The following is a 22,723-nucleotide window of genomic DNA, read 5'->3' as shown; positions in this document are numbered from 1 at the left end:
ACCTGAACTGTCACGTTGAACTGGGCACTCTTTCCACTGCTATTTGACAGAATAATGATGATCAAGTCTTAAAATCCATTTCTACATTATTTTTCGGTAATTTGAAAATATGCCACTCTACTCACTCTGCCCTTCCCCCTCTGAATGGTCAGAGAAGCTTTTTAAAAACTGCTCTTTGTAACTGAGACTAGATCCATTTTTAATATACATGGTCTTTGCCTCTCCATCTTCTGATCAGATATACAGTTAAGTCATCATGTGGTTAAAAAAGTCACCCTACTACTGGAAACAGATTATTGGTGGAGACTCAGGAGTAAGGGCAGCATTTTGAAAGTTCATCCAGTTAGTCTTTCCATTCGTGTAAAATGAGGCTGAAACTCAGACCAAAGAGAGAGATGGTCAGTATCATTTCTTTGTGTTTGAAATATCTTCCTCTGTATTTTCCTGTTTCCCCTTAATTACAGAACTTTTTTGTATCATATCAGGTTCTTGTATTTAACATCAGTATCATCATTCCTGCCTAAATAATTCTTACTTATTTTCAACCTTTCCTGTAATTTTCCCTGTTGAATTTAGTTTTAGGATCCTTTCTGGTTTATCTTACATCTTTATTATCTAAAGCAGAAAAACTTCTTATTGTAATGAGGTAATAAAAATGACTTCACAGCATTACATCCCCTTAGTTAACTTGTTTGTTAAGTAAGTGAAAGTATTTGTTTAGGAACAGGGGTAATCCCAGCAACTCATGAGGCTGAGGCAGGAGGATTGCAAGTTTGAGGCCAGTCTCAGCAATTTAATGAGGCCGGAAGCAACATAGTGAAACCCAGTCTCAAAGTAAAAAAATAGAAAGTGCCGGAGATGTGCCTCAGTGGTAAGGCTCCCCAAGGTTCAAACCCCAGTACTTTTGAAAAAGAAAAAAAAAAATTTGGTCAGATTAAAATTTTTTTTAATATTTTATTTTTTAGTTGTAGTTGGACACAATACCTTTATTTTATTTATTCTCTTTATGTGTGCTGAGGATCGAACCCAGGGCCTTGCACTTGCTAGGCGAGCGCTCTACTGCTGAGCCACAACCCCAGCCTTCAGATAAAATTTTTTAATCAATAAAAAGAAATTTACAAAACCTTTTTTTGTGTCTCTCTAAAAAATAGAAACAAAAAAGATAAAAGTGTATATGGTGAATATTAACCATTTGGTGTGGCCTAAAAGTTCTTTTTTTATGAACACAATATATGTATAGTTGTAGCTACAAACGGAATAAGTATCCAGCATATTCCAAGCACTGTCAAATAAAATATAGGGACTATTTGCATTTTAATGATAAGTACCATGAAGAATGATTTTTGAAAAATTATAGGCTAGAAACGTTGGTACAGATCTGCAAGTATATGACTAAAATTGATATGCAAGAATTAAAAGAATAGTTGAAACTAAAATCTATAACTTAATAACTGATTATGCACTAAAAATAGGACCAGATTTTGGAAATTCTGGCTTGTACATAACAAGCATATATAATAGAACTTTTGCAGAGTTGACAAACATCATGTGGCAGTCACATTTATTAGCAGGAAACGGAAATAAATAATCCATAGTAAACTCTGGTAACTTCTAAGTTTTGAACACAAAATTAATCACTCTTGATAACTTGCATATTTGCTGTTGATAGGTTGCTTTCTGCCTCAGGTTATTGAAAATGACTTAAACACAAAGGAATTATTTGGCTCCTATGATTGAGAGATCTCTGATGCTTCAGAGCAATAGGACTGGACTGTCTTGACTCTGCTCTTGGTTGTTTTCCTCGTGGTTGCAAGATAACTGCCAGCAGCAGTCAGGAAACAAGCTTCCTCATTCATGTTGAGAGAAAGGAGAGCAACTGCACGGTGCAGTTTTAAAACTGAGGGGCGCTATCCCAGAAAAGTGGCAGGGGCTCTTTTCTTGCCTAGATAGTTACTCCTGAACCATTTTCTACATGCCCTTGTTCTTACTCAGGAAGAGTTGGAATGGCAGCCAACATGTCCTGCTGGGTTGTGGCAACAGAACTAACATTTTTGGATCAGTTCTCTAACATTGCTAGTGGCACAAAGACTGTATTAGCAATTTCTGCCATAATAAAGAAGTGGGCTATGTGTGGACCCTAAAGAACACTGACACTTCACAGGGGTGGAAAAGTAGGAGCCTGTGAATCTGTTTTGTGTTTATTCTGCTGCTGCTGCTGCTGCTGCTTTTAGATAATAATGATCACCCAGGATTCGTTTCTTTTGCATTTCTTTTTCCAAGAGTAGAATAAATGCTGGCAGCACATTAAGCTTAAAAATCAAGAGTTGTATTTATTTATTCCTTAAGTTAAAAAGGCTCCTTAAATATTTAGATAAAACTGAACCTGTGATACAACCATTTCCTAATTTAAGAAAACAAATATACACTTTTTCTATTTTCTACTTTGTATGTAAAACCAAGAATCTGACCTGTGAGAGATTTTAATCATTATTTCTTATCATAAAACAGATTACAAGATAACTCAGGGAATAAGTAAGTAAACACTTCCTTTGAATTTTTTTTGGGGGGGTCTTTTTGTTTTGTTCTATTTTTCTTGTATGTCTGGTCTTCAGTTTCACTGAATGTCTATCACAGTGTTGGTGATTACAGTGTCAGGGCCTTGTGCATGCAGGGGGCAAGTGTTCTACCACTAAGCTATACCTTTCCTTCAAGTATGTATGTATACACACAGACACACACACACACACACTCCCCCATCCCTGTAGTACTGGGGATTGAACCCAGGGATGCTCTACCACTGAGCTACATCCCCACCTCTGGCCTTGAATTTACAATCCTCCTGACTCAGCCTCCTGAGTTGCTAGAATTACAGATGTGCACCACCTGCCAAATATAATTTCAAAAGTATATTCTCCAAGTGTAACACCAAAAGCATTTAGCTGTCTACTTAATTGTGAGGTTCAGAAAACTATTCATTTGGGTTGAATTAATCAATTTTAATAAATTGATTTTAATAAAATCAAATATGCCATATTTGATTTATCTAGGTTTTTTTTTTTTTTTTTTGCTCTTAAATTTGTGTGTCTTTGGTCACTTTAATGTCACTAGTTGAGCTGTTCTTTGAAATGTTTGCTGCCCATTAGAAATATGGAAAGAAAAGAAAAATGGAAGAAGTTTGTAATTGAAGTTAAAGGAAGAACGAAAGGTGTGTTTTGTAATCCATAAAGGCTGTATCTCATGAGTTAGATACTAAAGTGTGTCCTTGCATGTTTTAAGGAATTCTTAGAATTAGTGAAGGGTGTTAAAATCTATGACTCAAGACTTCATACTCACCCCTCCATGTGTTTATTGTCTTGCTGCCCTGTGAATGAAGGCTGGCCTCAGTGATTGGACATGGGTTGTGAATGGAGGTGGATTGAGATCCTACGGGAACAGACGCTTGGTTCCCTTGATGTGTAGGAAAGAGGATGTGCTGACCACTGCTAATCTCTGCACATCTTTTACTCAGAGAGGGGTACTAGCCCAAGACTCCATTCAGGAGGCTAGTGAATTCTTTGCATTTTATTTTGTTTGCATCCTCAGTTCCCTTGAGGAATGGGCTAAACATTGTTCTTCTCTGGAGTCAGACACTGCAAACCAGTAATTCTCACACTTGAATGTGCATTTAGGGTTTTTAAAACACAGATTTCGGGAACCTTTATCTTCAGGGTTTCTACTTCATTATATCCAGGGGAGGGCTGGAATTTGTGTTTCTAGTAAGTCTCTGAGTTGATGGTGCTGCTGCTGACCCTGGCACTGCCTTTTGAGAATCACTGTCATTGAAGCATCTAATTTAAAAAAAATTTTTTAAAATAAAACCAAGGAATAGTCATATCAAGGTTACATAAGAAACAAATATACTGTATTTACTACTATGTAGAGCAGACTTCATATTATTTCTCCCTCTCCAGATGTTGCTTATTACATTAAGTGACCCTTGGGGAGTACTTGCTTAAAGCTTTGTTTCTTTAGTCAGAATTATTACTAAATTTGATGACTGGCATCTTGTAACTTTTTACAGATCTATTACTTACTGCAGCTTGGCTGAAAGACTCTTTTGGACTAGCAGAAAATGCTTTGCTTTATTTTGCTTGATATTTCTAGCAAAGAATTTTTTCCTGTGCATTGTATTTGTTCTTTACTAAGAGACCATGATTGTTACTTTGCTCAGGGAGTGTTGAAACTTCTTAAACCAACCAGTGCCTTCTCAGCCGTGCTGTCCCTGTGGGAACTCAGTGGGGACTAGCAGGATTATTGTTGTAAGAACCACACCTGGCTTATTTGCATCCAGTTTAAGTTGGGGGGAATTTCAAAAAGGAGACAGCCAGAAAGAGCTTGTCCCTTTGCAACCATATATTGGGAGGGAGGTGGGATTTCCTTATTCATCACAGGACTTCTCTGGGGTAGTGGATATGTAGTAGAGTGTAAATTTGTGTTGTGTATAAAAATGTTTCAGTGTCTTGCTCCCCTTTTCTTAAATTGTTATTTTGTTTTGCTTGTGTTTTAAACTTTAAAGCTTTTTTATTTTTATTGTTATAAAGAACTTAAAGTACATAAGAACTTAAAGTACAAAAAACAGATCAGAATTTTTCAAGAGAGAAAATTTTTAATTTGTATTATATAATAAAATTTTAGAAACTTTTGACCACTATAAGAGACTTACAGCAGATTTTTATGTTGATCCCTGCTTTCCAGTATTATAACCCACTGTAATCCCCTTCTCACAAAAATTCCTTTTTAAGAAGTTAATTCTCACTAAACAACCTAAAAGTTCCATTAAATTTTACACTTAGAAAAATTAGGAAGCTACGTTAGGAAGCTACGTACTTTTTTGAGTTTCTAGCTACACAGCATTCTCATGCCTAAATAGGACAGTGCTGTAGGAGAAAACTTTGAAAAACATTTCTAATCTAACTCAACATTATAGAAGAACATAATTAAATTTCAGTCTTTGTGATTCAAGTTTTAGGCACTTATCACATGAAAAAAGTTTCGCGCAGCCCAGTCCCTTTGCCTTCAATTCTCTCCCTCTAGTAGATGTCAGCAGACTTTCTCCGAGTCAATTTTAGCCATCTGGGCCTTAGCACCACTATCCACAAAAGGGGAATAATATCACCCAACTCACGGAGATTTTGTAAGAAGCAAATGAAATGGCACATGTGAAAATATCCTAAAAATATAGACACAGGTCTCAAATATATAAAACTGTGTGGGATTTTTTTTTTTTGTGTGTGTGTGTGTGGGGTGGGGTGGGGTGGGGTGGGGTCAGATTGCTGCTTGTTCAAGTATGGCCTGGTGAGAAGGTAATTAAAGCAGCTACATCTAATGTTAAGACTCTTGCCTCAGTAAATTTGATTGAATGTTCTGGGAGAAAAACAAAAGAGAATTTGAACTATTTACACTTGCCCTACAAAATACTTCAATGTAACTTCACCATGGAGGAGCCAGCAAACCGTGCCTTAACCAAGGGATCAAAGCTAGCTAACAGGGCAGGGTAAATCCAATTGATGCACCACCGGAAGGGTGTGATGAGGATACAGGCCATCATTGAACCTACCTGTTGGCTCTGAGTTTCATGAAAGTAGGAAATGACCTAATGTATAGGGAAAAAAGGCCTGGACTGGTTGTATGACTACTGAGTTTGGTTATGTAAGATTTAGATGGTTTCCCCTAACTAGTTTTACCACTCAGACAGTTATACTAATTTTATACTAGTTATTCTAAAGATACTAATTCAAAAATAGATATATAGTACAGGTGTATGGCACTGGTACTGGAGTACAGGTGTAGAGCCAGTGCATGTGCCAGTAGCTGTCTTTGTGGAGGCTGTTGAGCTCCCAGCTGGTCAGGGTTCTGAGACTTCCTGATAAGGGTTTGAAGGTGACTTTCTACATCAGTGTTTGCTGTGTTGACCTTTCCCTTCTTGTAAGCAGAAACTGTAATCCTGTATTTTTTTCTCAGAATACTTTACAATGATAGCATTAGTCTATCTATACCTGTCATATTATATGTATATAAAGCCAATTAAAGTAGGTTCTTATAAATTTGGGAGAGAGACTGCTAGGATTAGAAGTTAGTTAGTTTGTTATTAGTGAAATTTGTCCTTTAAAGAATAGTGCCCATACAAGAAGCACCATTTACTCCGTGTGCCTTTAGCAAGGGCCAGCACTGGTGTCTCTGCTCTGTGAGGATGAAGTGGGCCCAGGACAGGTGCCTCTTAAGGGAGCCGAGTGTCTCTTTGGGTCCTCAGTGTTCCCCCTGTGCATAGTTGCCCCCCCTTAAAGTGAGAGGTTATTTTATGCAGCTTACTCAGTTCTGCTTTTGTTCTCTTTGTATTTATAGACTGGGAAAGTAAGGAAGAGCTTTCCTTCCTTTTTATTACCAAACTACTCTCAGTTTTCAATGAATCAGTTCAAAGAAAGAATGTAGTCTTTCTGTTCCTCATAAATATTTTCTGCTAAATAAAGCTATTAATTTGGTAGCTACTGATAAATCCAGGTGCTGATAATGATGATTGCCTTTTAGTTTGTGGAATGACTATTAAAATGACTTATCAAGTTTTTCTTTTCATTTTTATCTCTGAAATTTGTTTGCTATTTGCTGTTATAATGGAGTGGTGCTTGGGGTGCCTATGGCTTAGTCAACAGTGGAAAAGGGTCTAGGGTTTGGTCCCTACTAGACTAAATTCAAAGCCCATTACTGAACTGTGAACCTTTTGGGTTTTGGAATTAAAGTTTGTCCAGTGTTAAATCCAGTTCATTATGAAATCATTTCTTCTCTCAGTTCACTTGTGAAAAAACCTGAACATTTTAGAAATAGTCATGAGGTAGTGCTGAGAAACTATTTTTCTGTAATGATTTTAACTAGAGGAATTATTAGCTGTTTTTATAATGTGATTTAAGATTAAGTCTTAACTCCCCTTTAAAAATCCTTATAAGTGCCTATGTATTACAAAGATGTTTAAACTAGAATAAATTAACCTGAACAAGTCCAAAAGGAAATTTAGTGTGACTCATCTCTTGGCTCTGTGTTTTTACTTTTTTTTTTTTTTTTTCTTGGTAGCGGGGATTGAACTCAAGGTCACTCAACCACTGAGCTACATCCCCAGATCTATTTTGTATTTTATTTAGAGACAGGGTCACATTGAGTTGCTTAGAGCCTTACTGTTGCTGAGGCTGGCTTTGAACTCACAGTCTTCCTGCCTCAGTCTCCCAAGCTGCTGGGATTACAAGCATGTGCCACTGTGCCTGGCTTGTTATTACTTTTTGTAGTTGATCACCAATGATTATTTTCCTAAAACATTTTTTAAAATGGATCTTTCAAAATTAGCTGAGATATATTTAATGAAAAATTTAGATATTGCGGCAAAATAATATCATTCAGAAATTAATACAACATTTCAAATGTCTAACTGGCTCTGGGATAAATAAAGGCTTATTAATGAAAACTAGCAATGCAAGTATAAAGAAAATCCCATTTCCCTTATTAGTAAAATGCTTAAGTTTGCCAAACTCAGGAGACTTTTTACCTTCAAACCAGACTTGACCCCCATATTTCCCCATGCCTTGCCATGCTCCATTGAATCACCACTGCCACCTGGCTGGTGGGCGCTCCCAGGAATAGGCAGTGTGACACTGAAAATATATCTTTTAATAGCTCATGTCACTTAAGTGTTTTATTCCTGGTTTCAGTTTATACAGAAGGAAAAATCAAATCAAACTCATTTTCTAATATAGTCTTAAATCTGGGAGATTTTATTTAAAATTAACTTAGTTTCTAAGATATTTAATAAAATTTGGGGATATAATAGTTTCTGAGCTTTGTTTCTTTCTTCAGATAACAAACGTGATGACATCAACTATGAAAAGTTGTTCCAGGCCCAGTGCTTAGATCTCAGTCAATGTGTGGACTCTTCTGTAGCTCTCGTGCTGTCTGTGAGCACAGTGCACGTTGTTGCAGGTGCACTCTGATAATAGAGCGCTCATGTTAAGAACCCTGGTATTGCCAATGTCAACATCTGTCTTCCCTTGTGATCAGGATTTCTGAGGAATGGGGAAGGCAAAGCTACATAGGACAATAAAACCAGCACTAGCTGAGTTTGTTGATCAGTTTATTTTTTCTTTGCTAATTTTAAAATAATTGCAGACTTAACAGGAAAGTTGGAAGAATAGTGTTGTGTCTTCTGTGCAGTTGCTGTGTCTTCACTCTTCTCCCATCTAGAAGACGGTTCTCAGCCTGTTGGCTTCCAGGACCTGAGCTTTGGAGGAGTGCAGTCTATAGATGCAGCATTTAGGATCATCCTGTGTTTGGAGGCAGGTGCTGCTAACTGGTAGGATGTCCCAGAAATGGCCTGTATCCTCATCACACCCTTCCGGTGGTGCATCAGTTGGATTTACCCTGCCCTGTTAGCTAGCTTTGATCCCTTGGTTAAGGCACGGTTTGCTGGCTCCTCCATGGTGAAGTTACATTGAAGTATTTTGTAGGGCAAGTGTAAATTTTCATCATCCAGTTTTCACCCACTAGATTAGCATCTGTTGTTTCTTGACTGAACTAATTATTATTATGGGTTTTTTTTTAAGTTGTAGATGGACACAGTACCTGTCAATTTTCTAATTTTAGTTTTTTTCTATATTGTTTGGCATTCTGTAAGAAAACCTTTCTATCCATCCATCCATCCATCCATCCATCCATCCATGTCAACATAGACTCATGAGTTCCTGCAAGTAAGTATTATGGGTATAATTCATTCATCATTATTTTTATTTATTTTATTCCAGTTATCCAAAATCTGATTAGAAACCCTTTATACTGGCTTCTGTGTCTTTTCCATGTATTATCATATTTTCTCCCTTTATTTTTTAAAGCACTTCAACTAGTAGTTTCTTTGAATGGAGAAAGTGATTTCTCATATTGGAGAATCATTTATAGTCACCACAGGGCACATCTGTTCTCAGGTCCTCAGAGGACAGCCAGAGAATGGCTATGTGGCTATGTGTGAGTCTCTTTATTTCTTATCTGTATACTTTAAAAAAACATGAGTTCATACCAGAACATGTATTTCCAACTCAGTATTGTAGAGTCCATTCTGGTTTTTTTCTGCTTTCAGGGTTTTAATTCTCTTCTCCAGCACTGATAAACTTAAGTCATGTTGTCTTAACACATTTACTTACTAGATTAATCTTTGAATCTAGGCAGTATCCTGGTAAGAATATTGAGGACCTTTTAATGTTTTGTAAGTTGATTCTGGTCCAAGTTACCTTAGCTCTGAATTCTTTTCGTAGAACATTATTTATGAAATAAATATACCAAAGTATAAGATGAATTCCAAAAAGCTCAAGTAGTTATTATATGTGTAAAGATAATTTATAGAAGGACATTTTCTTACTAGGGAACTACCTAAAATTGATTACTTTAGCATTATTAAAGAAATAAAAATTTCTTTTAGTAATTAAAGCAATCGAAAAGAATATAGAGAAAAATTAACTCCCAAACTATTAGAAGGAGATAAAAGAAGACTAAAGAAAATGCCTCTAATATAAACCAGGGAAGAAGGGCAGAGGGAACAGCAACAACAAAAAACAAATAAGGCAAAATAAAAACTATAAAGTTTTTTATAAGATGGCAAAAGGTCAGCTGTATCAATAATCACAAAGGAAATGATGGGCTAAACAAGCCTAGTAACAGCACATGTTCAGGTTGGATTCTTTAAAAGACATACCTAAAACCAAGTGACATAGAAATGATGGTAAATAAACCTACAAAAATATACCAGGCAGCATCGGAAGGAAGCCTGGTGTAGCAGGAAGTTCTGAAGCCAGGGGGAAGGAGAACAAGGATAAAGTAGGTTCACTTTAAAGTGAAGAAGGAGCAGTCTATTAACAGCCCTTGCCACAAAAATAGAACTAAAAATATTTATAGCAAATCCTAGTGATTCCAAAGAACTATTGATGAATTATTTGTTCCAGTGGGGAGTTTTTATTTTTGTTTTGGGGTGCTAGGGATTGAACCTAGGGCTTCATACATGTTAACTACACATTCTACCACTAAGCTACATCCCCAGCTCATGGAGAATTTTAATGATCTGTTCTCTACAAATAAGTACATGTGCTCAATTTACAATGGGGTTATTTCCCAGTAAATCCATCGGAAGTTGCAAATATCATAGGTTGAAATGCACTTAAGATGCTTTACTGAATTACCATCATGGCATGGCCTAGCTTACCTTCAGTATGCTTGAACACTTAGAGTAGACAACATTTGAGCAAAATCATCTAACAGAAAGCCTTTAATAAAGTGTTGAGCATTCATGCAGTTTATCAAAGGTGTACTGAAAATAAAAACCCAAACAGTTGTATGAGTTCCTTTTTGCACCATTGTAAAGCCAAAAATCATAAATGATTTAATTTGTTGATCACCTTAGAATAATATCGTTAACCTTGTCCTTAAAAAAACATAATAGCATTTTTTTGTGTATATATGTGGAACATTTTACAAATATTGAGCTCAAGTATTTCATAAATCTTAGCAAGTTCTTAAAAAGTGATAAACTACATTGCTTTATCACAGGTCATTAAAATAAAATGGCAACAATACAATGAGCTCAAGGGAAAAATGTACTCTTAGATACCTCATGGAAAAATAATGGGCATTATTAAAAATGTGCAAGTGAGTGACAAAAGAAAACTATATGGACCATAGCTAGAAATGATTTTTGGAGAGAAATTTTTGACCTTAAGTGTAGTCATTACAAAACAGAACCCCTGAAATTAAATAAATACAGTTCTTTTAATAATTTTCTATAATTTCTATTGACTCAAGAAGAAATTAAAAATTTGAATAAATAATAATCATGAAAGGAAGTGAGGTATGTCAAGAGGAATTCTCCTTCCATCCCTGGGAGCCATCAGCTCTGTACCAAGGGAGGCACCAGAATCAACTGTATCCTTGGGCCAGTTATAATAATCCTTCAAGATGCAGACAATACTTTCCCTGCAGGAACAGAAGGGAAACTACCCAGGCTGTTTTAAGGGACTAGGGTCACTATGGTAGCTCACTGAAAAAAGGACAAAATAATTTCAGTCCACAGCTAGCTGTGTTGATAAGAAAAGTGAATTCAAGGAGGCAGGCAGGACTCTGCCTCTGGAAGGGGAGTGAGGCTGTTGAGAAGCACAGTCCACATCCCTGGATACTGTGCATAGGCAAATGTAAGACTTAAGAGCTAGAGAGAAGAGACCAAGTAATAGGGACTTGGGGACCCAAGGAGCAACACACTTGCACTCTCAGGTCTTGGTTGGTTGGTTGGTTTCGAACAACCCAGGCTTGGGGTGAGGTGCAGGGCTCAGTAAAAGCTATTTTTTCTCCAACCAGAGGAGGAGGAAAGGTGCAGCCTTGTAGCAAGGTAGAAAACCTTAATAGTCACTTGTCAGGTCAAATGCCATATAGTAGAACTGCAGCTCCTCTGTCAGCACAGGCCCAGTGGCAAGCCTGCACCTGTCCTCAATAGGCTGTTCCATGGGGCCCCAGCCCTCCTGTTAGGGTGCAGCCAGGGAAGACACAGCAGGGAGCTAATGAAACCCCCAGGTGCTAGATAATTTGAGAAGCCTGAACTCCATCTTTTCTTCCCTGGGGTACAGTAGGAGGAGGTCTAGAGGAGAGTTAGGACATCTCCATCTCCCTGACACATGGAGGCCATGTGGGAGCGCTAATGGGACATGCCTGTCCTTCCCAGCCAGGACAGCTGTCAGTGGAGTCCTGGCAGGACACCAGAACTTCCACCCTTGCCTGCTAGTAACAAGGGATTCCTTCCCCTTCCCTTAGTGTACTGGGAGACAGGGGTGGGGAACCTGGAATGCCACTCCAACCTGGATGGAACCAGGTGCTTCCTCTCCTGCCAGCTGGATTGGTGGTGGTGTTAAGAGGACAATTACAATAGTAGACTTAGAATCCAATTATATGTGAAATCTGCATTTTAATTGGTAATTGCTTGTTTTATCAAGAACCCAGAAACATCTCAACTTGAATGAGAAAACCCATCAGTAGATACCACCTACACAGAAATGTTGGATAATCTGACAAGGATTTTAGAGCAGCTATCAAAAAATGCTTTCCTGAGTAATTATGAGCACATTGAAACAAATGAAAAAGTATCAGATCTCAGCAAAGAAATAGAAAGCCTAGTGAAGACAGAAAAATATGAACAAGAACTAAATGGAGATTTTTAGAACAAAAACTATAACAACTGAATTTCTTTTCTTTAGAAAGTCACTGGACAGGTTCACAGCAGAATGGAGGGGACAGAGTGAATTGGAAGATGGAACAAAGTAAATTACCAGTCTGAATAAGAAAGAAGAAAGGGAGCCAGGTCCTCAGAGATCTTTAGGACTACAACAAAAAGATCTACAATGACATTCATTAGAGTCCCAGAAAGAGACAAGAAGGAGGGCAAGGCCAAAAAGCACTTGAAAAACCATGGCTGAATGCTTTCCAAATTGACAGAAAAGGCATAGAATAGCTCAGTACCTCCCAAGGTGGTATGCAGAATTGTTGTAGATACATACAGACAAGAATTTCTAAAACTCACATGGGGGTGCAAAAGAACTAGACTAGCTAATTGTTTTTGAAGAATCCATTTCCCCAGTTTTTCAGGACTCACTATGCAGCTATAAGAATCAAATCTAAGGTTACTTGAATTGACATATTCAACAATGGAACAGAATAGGGAGCCCAGAAATTGACCACAGAAGTATTGCCAACTGATTTGTGACTCAGGTGCAAAACCAATGCAATGGAGAAAGGAAGGATAGTCTTTGAAAAATGATTAGGGGTAGGAGGACTCAACCTAAACCTTAAATAAGGGGGAAAACAGAAGAACATTTCCGTATCAATATCAGCTTCCTGGATTTGGTGTAGTGCTGTTGATATGTAAGATGTAACCAGTGGAAGAAACTGGCAAAGGGTACTTGGGACCCAGCTTTGCAAATTCCTGTAAATTTCTAATTATTTCAGGATAAAAAGTCAAAACTAAAAGATGGATACCATACTTGCTATAGGATTCCAAAGGAAGAAATGATTGCTTCACAGCTAGGGTAATGAAGCCTGGTATGGTGGCCATGAACGCCTGTCATCCCAGCCTGGGTAACCTCGGGAGACCTTGTCTCAAAATTTAATAAAGAACTGGAGATGTAGATCAGTGGTAAAGTGCCCTGGGGTCAATTCCTAGTGCAAAACAATAGCAACTAGGGTAATGAGGAAAGATTTGAGACCATGGTCTTTGAACCTGTGTTTATAGATAGGAAGAAGTGAGTGTATATAAGACAAGTGGAGTCAGTAAATGTTTAAGGAATGAGTGCCACTTCACTGGTATTAAGACATGTTCATAACATCTGATGAGTTTAGAGAACATTCAGGTTAACTGAGATGAGGAATGTACCTTTATCTCACATAGAACTCTGGAATACTTGTTATCCTTGTCACACAAATTAAGGAAGCCTCAGTGTAAGAAAAGAAGACCTGAATTTCCAGTATCAGAAACGGTAGTTCAAAGGATGGATGAGAATAATCAACGCAGCATGGGATTTTAAACAAAGATAGTTTTCATGGACTTAATGGAACCAGAGGGGCTGGGGCTGTAGCTCAGTGGTAGAGTGCACCTGCCTCATATGTGTGAGGCACTGGATTCGATCATCGGCACCATATAAAAATAAAGATATTGTGTCCATCTACAACTTAAACAATAAATGGAATCAAAGGAAAAGGAAAAGTTGCATGACGGGTATAGAGCCAAGATGTCGAGATAAATTATAGGCCTGGGCTAACACCCTGGAATCACCCATTCTTTTACTCCATGGAGTGTTCACAGCTTGGGAGTGCATGTTTAGGTGATTGCTTACTGTTTCTCTTCTATTTGATTACAAGCATTCTGAGGTCAGGATTGTATGCCCACTTCCTGTCCCAGTGCCTGGCTCCGCTTGGTCACCACATTTCTTGTCAAATGCTTAATGCCTGAAATTGGTGACTTACCAAAACTCTTCAGCTAGAGTGAAGAGAAAACAGATACAAACAGGATGGTTCAGAACAGGATAGACAGGTGGGCAGTGTGTGGTAGAGCTTTGATAGATGTGTAAGGATTTCTGCTTTTACAAGGAATAAATTCAGGAGTGAATTTTGTAATTATGATGTATTTATTCCCCCCCCACCCCTGTTTACTTCTAAAGGCTGCCAGAATTTTTATTGAACAATACAGGAGTTATGTAAATGGCTTTGAAAATATAAGCTGGTACAGGTTAAAAAGGCCTGAAGTAGTGCTGTTTAATAGCTTAGTACGATTGCTCTCAACACACCTCCATTTACGTGACTGGGGAGATTAGCCAGCACCTATCCCGCTTGAACCCTGGCAGGTCTTCCAGCCAAGTGAGTATTCCTAGCACCTGTGTCTATATCCACTCCCACTGATGGACTTGAAGGCCATCAGGAGCCACTTACTTTTTGTGTTCCCAAGCCTTTGCCTGCTAGTTGTACTCCTTATTTTAATTATACAGTGTATATAAATCAAGGAAAAGAAAGTGTTTCTGTAAATTAAGTTGAATGTTTTGAAAAGAGCTGTAAAGGGTAATTTAATTACTAAAAAAATACTATTGAATTTAGAGCAAGAGAGCTGTAAAATATTAAGGATAAATGATTCTGGAGGGAATGGAAAAGGGGATTCTGCATTCATATTACTCCATATGTCTTAAGTCCCTGTCTCACTTTTAAAGCGGTGTCTTCCAAACTTTGTATCATAAACTTAACTTAGTGGGTTAAAATTAGTAATTAAAAAAAAAAAAAAAGGCAGGGTTGGGACTGTAGCTCAGTGGTGGGACACTTGCCTGACATGTAGGAGTCACCCTGGATCTGGTCCCCAGCATTGTAAAAATAATACCTGTCAGAGCGTATTACACCTAGGGAGGAGCATTTCTTGAGTTTTTTATATTTATCCTATGTATATGTAAAATGTGGCTTGAATTCAAAACTTGAAAAGGCTTTGGGTCTAAACTCAAAGAAAAGGCTTTGGTCTAACATCAAAAGATGGTAAATTAATGTGTATGTGCCTTGGGTTAAAGTAAAATGTTTATGAATATAATGTTTTTATGGTATCTAAGTTGACCTTTCTGATTAACCAGACAACTGCTAATCTTGGTCATGTGGGATAACAGTTTTTGCATATTTTATTTTGTTTATTTTCTTCCTGGGCCTTGTTACTTACTTGTACCCTTCACCCCAAATTTCTCTGCCACTTATTAGCTGTGTGACCCTAGAGTCTTTCTCTAAACTTTGGTTTTCTTTTTATGAGATAATCCTTAAGATTTATTGTTATAGGCAGTGCTTGATAGCCAGATTGATAAAGCACATTTCTTTCTTTCTGTCCATGTGAATGTTTTATAAATAGTAGAAATTCCATTTTATGTTAATTTAAATAATTTTCTTAAGTATTTAGAGCCCATAAGGCAACCCTGGAAAGTGTCATTCATATACATGGTGACACATTGCCCAGCTGTGGTGGCTATACTAAAATCCACCACTTGACCACATCTGAAGTTTTCACATCTTGGAATCTCCTATATTTAGGCATAAGTAAATTGTTTTACGTGGTATGTGAGTAATGAGGTTTTTTGGTAAAAAATTTGCAGTTCTTAAGTGTGTTCATTACTGAAGGTTCATGGCTGAATCTGTGTTAAGTGTCTTCAGTAAGCAAATTAGTAGAGTATCTATAGTAGAATTTGAAAAAGGATGAAGATTTCAAAGGATGCCTGGGGTGAAATAGAACTGCAGTCCCTTGTGAGACAGCAGGGAGGTGACCAGGAGTAGTTGTTTAGTCAGACATCTCTGCCTCTTGGACCAGGAGCAGTCAATACAGAACAGTGTGTACAAACAGCCGTTCTTCTGGAGCTGATGGTTTAGTAAGGGAGAGTACAAGCCCGTCTCAGTTAACTCACACACAGAAAGTGTGTTTTCAAACCCTAGTTTGTAATTTGGTTGTTATTGCCCTCATTTTCTTTTCTAGTGAGATCTAGACTAGCCCAAAACTTTGTTCATGAGTGTAGAATTATTTTAGTATGAATAACCATGAATTCTAGGTCTTCAAAGAACATGCTTTCCCCCTATTAGGGGAAAAGGAAGGCAAATTTTAGGCATAATTTTGAAATATTTGAATTTGAACTCTGCCCTTTCAACTCCTTTTCACGCGTCTGTACAACCATTTCCTGTTCTTTGTGCATTCTGTGCACCCCATTCCTTCACCTCCCCCTCTTAGTCGAAATTATCTGAAGCTGTTTTAATTGAGTATTTATTGGTCTCTTCTCCAGTGGAAACCCAGTGTTGAAGGAAGGCAGTTGGGTGGGATCAGTTCATGCTGAAGTGTGAATGACCCACAGACATTTCAGAATTTTTTGTTGTTGTTCCTTAAAGAGGTGGTTTTGCTTTTTTCTTTTGGGGTTTAGTTTTAATCTAGTTGATTCTTTGTTGATATTTCAGAGGACAAATGAAATGAACATTTGACTTTGAGGAGTTATCTATCCTTTTCTATTGGATATGAATGGGCTGTGGTTGGAGAATACAGGGGAAAGATGGTAGCCATCCCTCCCCAAGCCCCTAGTCCATCTGTAGAGGCCGGGACAGACTTTTGTATTTGAAAATACCCTCTAGAACTCGCAGGGTGCCTGCATCAAGTGTAGCAGGAAGGGCTTTTCCTGAACATCCCACTGTAGCAGAGTCAGCTGCCTACAGTGAAGGTGAGCAGAGTCCCACTCTAGACAGTGGCTTGTGTGTGTTGGTAAGCTTTGGCCTTCTTGCAGTGCAGAGGCCCTGTGGGACTCTCTTGGTCTGTTGTGGCTGGTAACTATGCCACCAAGGTGCTGTATCTGTGGGGTACCACTCAGCAAACACATTGATTGACTCTAGGCCCAAGCCATCCCTGTCTAAAGATGAAAGACCAAATTGGCAAAGAAGGGTGCGTTGAAGGTGTCACTGTGCAAAGTACAAAAGGGCAGATGATGAATGGTGGTGCAATTCTGTAAGTAGTACAGGCGGTCAGGGTCAGCCCACAGAGGAGGAACAGGACAGGTGTTAGTGCTGCTGTGTTCTCTGTCATCATTGCACCTCACCTTTTCTCACCATGCCTTACACAGTCTACCTCATTCAAAATGTGTTTTCTGTTCTGTGATACATTGTTGCTTATTTTGATACAAAGTGGTGTGAATTCTTCATGAACAAAAGTGATGATTTTTAAAAGCTGTCCCATGTTTATCAAGTGTCTCCTTGTGCAGCTGTCTCTTACTCTAGACTGAGAAGCATGAGCACACTTACCCCATAGCAACCTTCTCAGCATGTTAGAGATGAGTACATTCCGATTCCAGAGGGAAGGAGCTTCAAGAGGTGTCACGGGAACTAAGTGGTGGTGTTAAGTTTCTCCCCTACTCTACTCCGTAAGCATTTTGTGATTCTGTAAAAGAGAAAAACTAGCAAGATAGGTAGAATGTTTATCTAAAAGTTAAGAAAGATTTTTGCTTCTAAGTTACTGAGTTTCCACGAAATATTTTTAAAGGCTCCTGATTTTTTTAAAAAAATCTTTTTCATTTCCTTGTATGCATGTGAAATTTAATTTCATCCTTAATGTTCAGGAAAGCTATATGCATATTTTAAAAGTTAGATGTTTGGCATGCTTGAAGAGGATTTCTAAATTTTTAAAAGCAGGTCATAGTGGGCTGCTCCCCTTGAGAACTCTATCCAGGGTCCTTTTACATGTATCTGTGCACACCTGACTGTGGAACACAGTGCCTTGGCCACAAGTGACTAGTCTGCTTCCTCATTACACAAAAATTCTAGTGTGGCCCCTGAACGTGTTCCTTAGCCACACTGTATGGTAAAAGTCAAGAACCCTGAGTTTGAAACTAGCAAAATCTCATTTTAAACCCTGACCTCAAATTATTAATATAATATTGCATTAAAAGGGTTTTAGTTCTCTGTACCTATTTCCTTATTCTTAAAATGGGTAATAGTGCTTTATGGACTTTTTATAAACCTTCTCCTGAATTGCCTGTGATGGTTAGGATATAACATTATTGTGTAATGCCCAAAAGGTTTTATGTTGATCATTTACCTTGTAAATTGAATCAGCCTTGTTTGATAAGGATGTAGAAAGGAAGGGAGAGATCCATCAAGTGAAATTTACTTGAAAATACTGAGTAATTCCATAGTTTGCTTAGCCCTTTTGCTGAAGATCTGTACTCTTGAGTAGCATACTGCCTTCTTTCACGTGAGATTGGTTTTCATGAGAGAAAGGACACTGCTTAATTTGTGGCATTCCACTAATCTCTTCTGTTAATTTGGTAGTATAAAAAGATTTGCAAATAATGAGTTCCACACCCTCAAAGATACTTTCATACACTCTGTCCTGCTTCCACATTTGTACTGTTGCCATGTTCTAAGTAGGACTTTCTCCTGACTGTGTGTTAATAACTGGAAAATTCCCTATCAGTAGAATGGCACCATCTTGACAGCCCTGGGTTCTGCTTCTACCTTGCTAATTGTTTCCTTGGGATTATTTGGATTGTGTGGAAAAGCTTTTTGCAAATCCTCTTATTACTGAAGTCATTGTTGCCAGCAGGAATAAGATTAAAGGTGCTTAAGTCTGTAGAGTTGTTTCTAATTTGTACGTGTCATTTCAGTGGCATTTTAACAGAACTCTGTCTCCTGTCCCTCCCTTCTCCCTTGGTACTATCTCAAGTTAAGTCCAAGAAGCCAGACCATTGGAAGAAATCACATTTTATCCTCCTAATTATTATGCTGGCACTCAGGAGATAATTTTTCCCTTCATGCACTGCCAATTAATATGCAAATGAGCTGATAAATATTTATGCAATGATTTAAATTATGCAGGGAGTGCTTTCAGTGTATTCTGTAAATGAATTGTTCCTGGACTTCAAAGTGCTGGCTGCTGTGCTAACGAGGAGAGATTTGCATAAGGCCCTAATCACGCGCATACTGATTAAGCTTCATTATGGAAACTGCCAGCTGCAATCTTTGTTTCTATTTTATTACAAAAAGGGGAACTTTTCATGCTTCAGTTGCCTTGACAATGTCAGTCCTAGCTGGTAGGAGAGACTAAAACTCCTCTGAGCAACTGAAGTTTCCTTATTCAGCTGAAGATTGCTATGGTGTAACTGAAGTTGTATTTTGCTTCTCCTGTTAATCCACTTTCCACTCCCCACCCTGTTCTCTGAAGAACATGGTGCAGATTTGTTAGAAATAGTGCTACCTTCTTTCCCCCACCCCAGACCGCTACCTGTTTCTTGCTTGCTTTGGATTGTCCACACCTCTAGAAGACTTCACAGCGATGCTGGACTGCAGTGACTGTGTTCTAGGTGGGTACCAGCACAGTTCTTTCTTAGAAGCTTTAATATGGAAATAGCATGTGAGGGGTTGACTATGCCTAAATGCTTAATCACATGCAGCCAAGGCAAGGGAGGGGGGAGAGGTGGTTGAGTGGGGAAGAAGGAAAGCATTTGCAAAGTACTATGTGTGCTTGAGTGAGCTGTGGTCCCTCCCTATGCTGGCTCTTCTGGTTCCGAGGGTACTTTGAATAAATAGTGTGGATTGAGAATTTGACCTCAATGGAGACGTTTTTTACTTTTGGGGGACTTCTGTGGAAAGCATTTAATATAAATTCTAAAAAACATTTTAAAATCAGAAACAAGGTTTGAACTGTACCTAACTAATATAAAATGTACATATTAATAAAATTTTTGCAAACCTAGTATCAGTGAAAAATGAAGTGGAGCCATCCTCTAGAATTGTTTCCCTACATACTATTGCAACATTGTAGTGTTGACTGCACTTTATGTATTGACCCATTTCCAGATTTTAGACATTATGAACTTTTAAAATTCCAGGATTAGTCCTTATTTTTGTGTTGAAACCAACTATCTTTTGTAGAAAACTATGGTTTTAAGTATTGGAAAGCTTATCTTAAAAGAGTTTTCCCTATAGACAAGCAAGCCTTTAGAGAGGGAGGTATCCTACTTTAATTTTAATGTATACACCGCCTTTGGTTGACTGAGATTTAAAATAGATAGGGGCATTCTGGTATTGAGGCAGATGGTGGCTCCTGGTGGCCACATTTTGTGTGGAGTTTTGTTTATTTCTCTATAGTATTAATAAAACCTTTTTAGGTTATTGTATCACCAGAAAAGTCAGGGGATAGAAACTCCGGGAGTTGGATACCTTAAGTTTAAAACTTCTGCTGATGATTTTTCTTTTCCTGTGTGTCATTTTCCCTACTTGAAAATTGAGGCTACTTCCGTCACCTTCCCAGTTGCCAAGGGAAAATAAATTGATCATTCTGAAGATGGATGAATTCTTATGCAGAAGGCATGGCCTGAACCCAAGGTAGTAGTTACATGGTCCCCCATAATAAAAATCCCCATCTAAAGGGCACGTGATGAGCAGTACATGGATGTCAGGAATTCAGGAGCAGCCTGTAGACTTCGTGTTGGTCTCACTGTGTCTAGTCAGCTCAGGGGCGTAGATGTGAATTTTTTATACTGGCCAGAGAGACGATGATTTCAGATGTCAAAGAAGAATTTACTTGTTTTTACTCTTTTACATTTACTAGGTTGGAAACTCAAGAAACAAAAGGAAAATACCTTTTTGAGAGATTTTTAACATTTATAGTTGAATTAGAAATTATGTCTACTACTTTCAACTGACAGTCAATATCATTGAAATAGTCTTATCATTATTGTTGCAGTTAATCAGAATTTTATTGTTTTATTCTCTTTGGTATGTTTGAAGTAATTTCATTAAATGCCCTTGAAACTCTTTGACAATTCAGTGATTGGTCCTTAGGAGATTCACATAAAATACCTGTGACATAATTTTTAACTTACAAATGTGGAAATAAGGACATGAATTACGCAGGGTCAGGCTCGTGAGTTAACGATCTGTGCTTACTTTGTTTCTATGATGTCCCTATGTGTGGGAAATCGTTACCCTTTTTATCAATGTTAACTTATTTATTATTTTTTCTACTTTCCTTTAAAATACATTCTAAGAGAAGCATTAAGCCATTTGCATTCCTAATGGCATTTCTGTTAAACTTGTGATCTTTGTTAACTTTCATAAGAGTTTGGGTAAGTCATTCAGAAAGCTGTTTTTCACTAAGTCGCACACCTGTTTCTTTCAAACCTTAGTATGCTTTCAGATGATATTTAAAATTTTCTGGACAGTGGGGAAAGGAAGTTGTAGAACTGTCCTCATTTATGACCACAGACACAAACTTTATGCTTTTGAATATCTATAGAACAAACCAAGGATACACTATACCGTCTAAGCCCAAAAGACAAACAGGCACAGAAGCTTACAGTTTGAGAGGCTGTTACATAGCCTGTAGATTGGATATGAAATTTTATCAAAAAAGGGCTCTTGATTTTTTTTTTCCTTAGCACTTTGTGCATGTGGATGCTGCAGCTTAATGAACACATGGTCAGGACTTCAAATCAATGCTGTCATTCCTAGTTGAAGTGTTTATTCTTCTCTAATAACTACAGTTAAATAGTTGAAAAAGTAGAACTTTTTTGTTAATAAACTTCTTTGATTGTAAATATTCCAAGTTTTAGTTTGCAGTAGATATAGAACAAAATGTTTACTTTTTTAAAAAAAAATCCCTTTTAAAGAGGTAGAATAGCAGTGTTGTTCTTGACTCCTCTCCTGCTTGTTTTCTAGGACACTATTTTATACAGCTTGGTGAAAATCCTGGTGGAAACGAACTTGTTTACATAGATAGCACTGAAAGAAGTAAAATCAAATTAGCAGGTTCATTTGAGATGTCTGGGTGATAAGATTCTAAGTGGACATGGTTACAATTCAGTCTTGAAGTCTAATTTAGAGATTTCTGTTGTGTCTGCTAGTATAACTTTTGTACTGGTTTTTGCTTGAGGTATATATTTGACATAATATTACTTTGACTTAGATTAGTTTGGTTGAGGAAGGGAAGAAGTATATTTTTCTTAGACGTATTTTCTTTTGAGTTACTATCCCATCTATTATCCATATTAAAATTCTTTAGAAAGGTAATTTATTTGTGGTTGCCATCAGGATCCCAGGGATCCTGAATTTCTTTCAGGTTCTTTCTATTACAGTTTGTAAGTTTAGCTTGATATGTCCCTGAACTAACTGTCTGAATGTGACATTAGTTAACCCTTTTCCTTTTGCTTTTCTTTTCTTTTTTTTTTTTTTTGTGGGGGAGGGGTGCCTTCTTAGCCCATCTTTACTCCGAGTTAAAAATCGTATTCCCCTTTGCTTTATTACAGACTCAAGAATGAACAATCCGTCAGAAACCAGTAAACCGTCGATGGAGAGTGGAGATGACACTACAGGTAAGAAGTAGTCTCTGATCTAGCTTTTTAATTAGATGAGATAGAGCTGATAGAAGAAACTTGCCACTTCACTTGGACATATATTTGGCTTGTACAGAACAGTTTGCACATTGAGTTGTCAAATATGATTTAGTAGTTGCACCAAGTGCAGTTGTTTATTTAATATTATCTAACTTTCTTCTGCAGATTGCTTTATCTTTCTGCTTCCATCTATCAGAAACTACAGAATCGTTATGGGAATAGTTGTTTGGGTCAGATAGTTCAGGGTATGAATT

The 22,723-nt window shown here is 37.7% G+C and overlaps 1 protein-coding gene across 1 annotated transcript in view; it reads left to right on the top strand.

Annotated features, from left to right (window-relative positions):
* Pou2f1 (POU class 2 homeobox 1) overlaps window positions 1-22,723 on the top strand; it is a 141,213-nt gene that overhangs the window by 60,447 nt on the left and 58,043 nt on the right. The window contains exons 2-3 of the mRNA XM_026380164.2: window positions 19,350-19,436; window positions 22,383-22,448. Coding sequence (XP_026235949.1) covers window positions 19,409-19,436; window positions 22,383-22,448 — 94 coding nt within the window. The 5' untranslated portion in view covers window positions 19,350-19,408. The remainder of the gene's footprint in view (window positions 1-19,349; window positions 19,437-22,382; window positions 22,449-22,723) is intronic.

Source organism: Urocitellus parryii, chromosome 9 (assembly GCF_045843805.1).
Source record: "Urocitellus parryii isolate mUroPar1 chromosome 9, mUroPar1.hap1, whole genome shotgun sequence".
NCBI classification, from domain to species: Eukaryota; Metazoa; Chordata; class Mammalia; order Rodentia; family Sciuridae; genus Urocitellus; species Urocitellus parryii.
The sequence above is the reverse complement of the archived record's forward strand: the minus strand, read 5'-3'. Positions and strand labels throughout refer to the sequence as shown.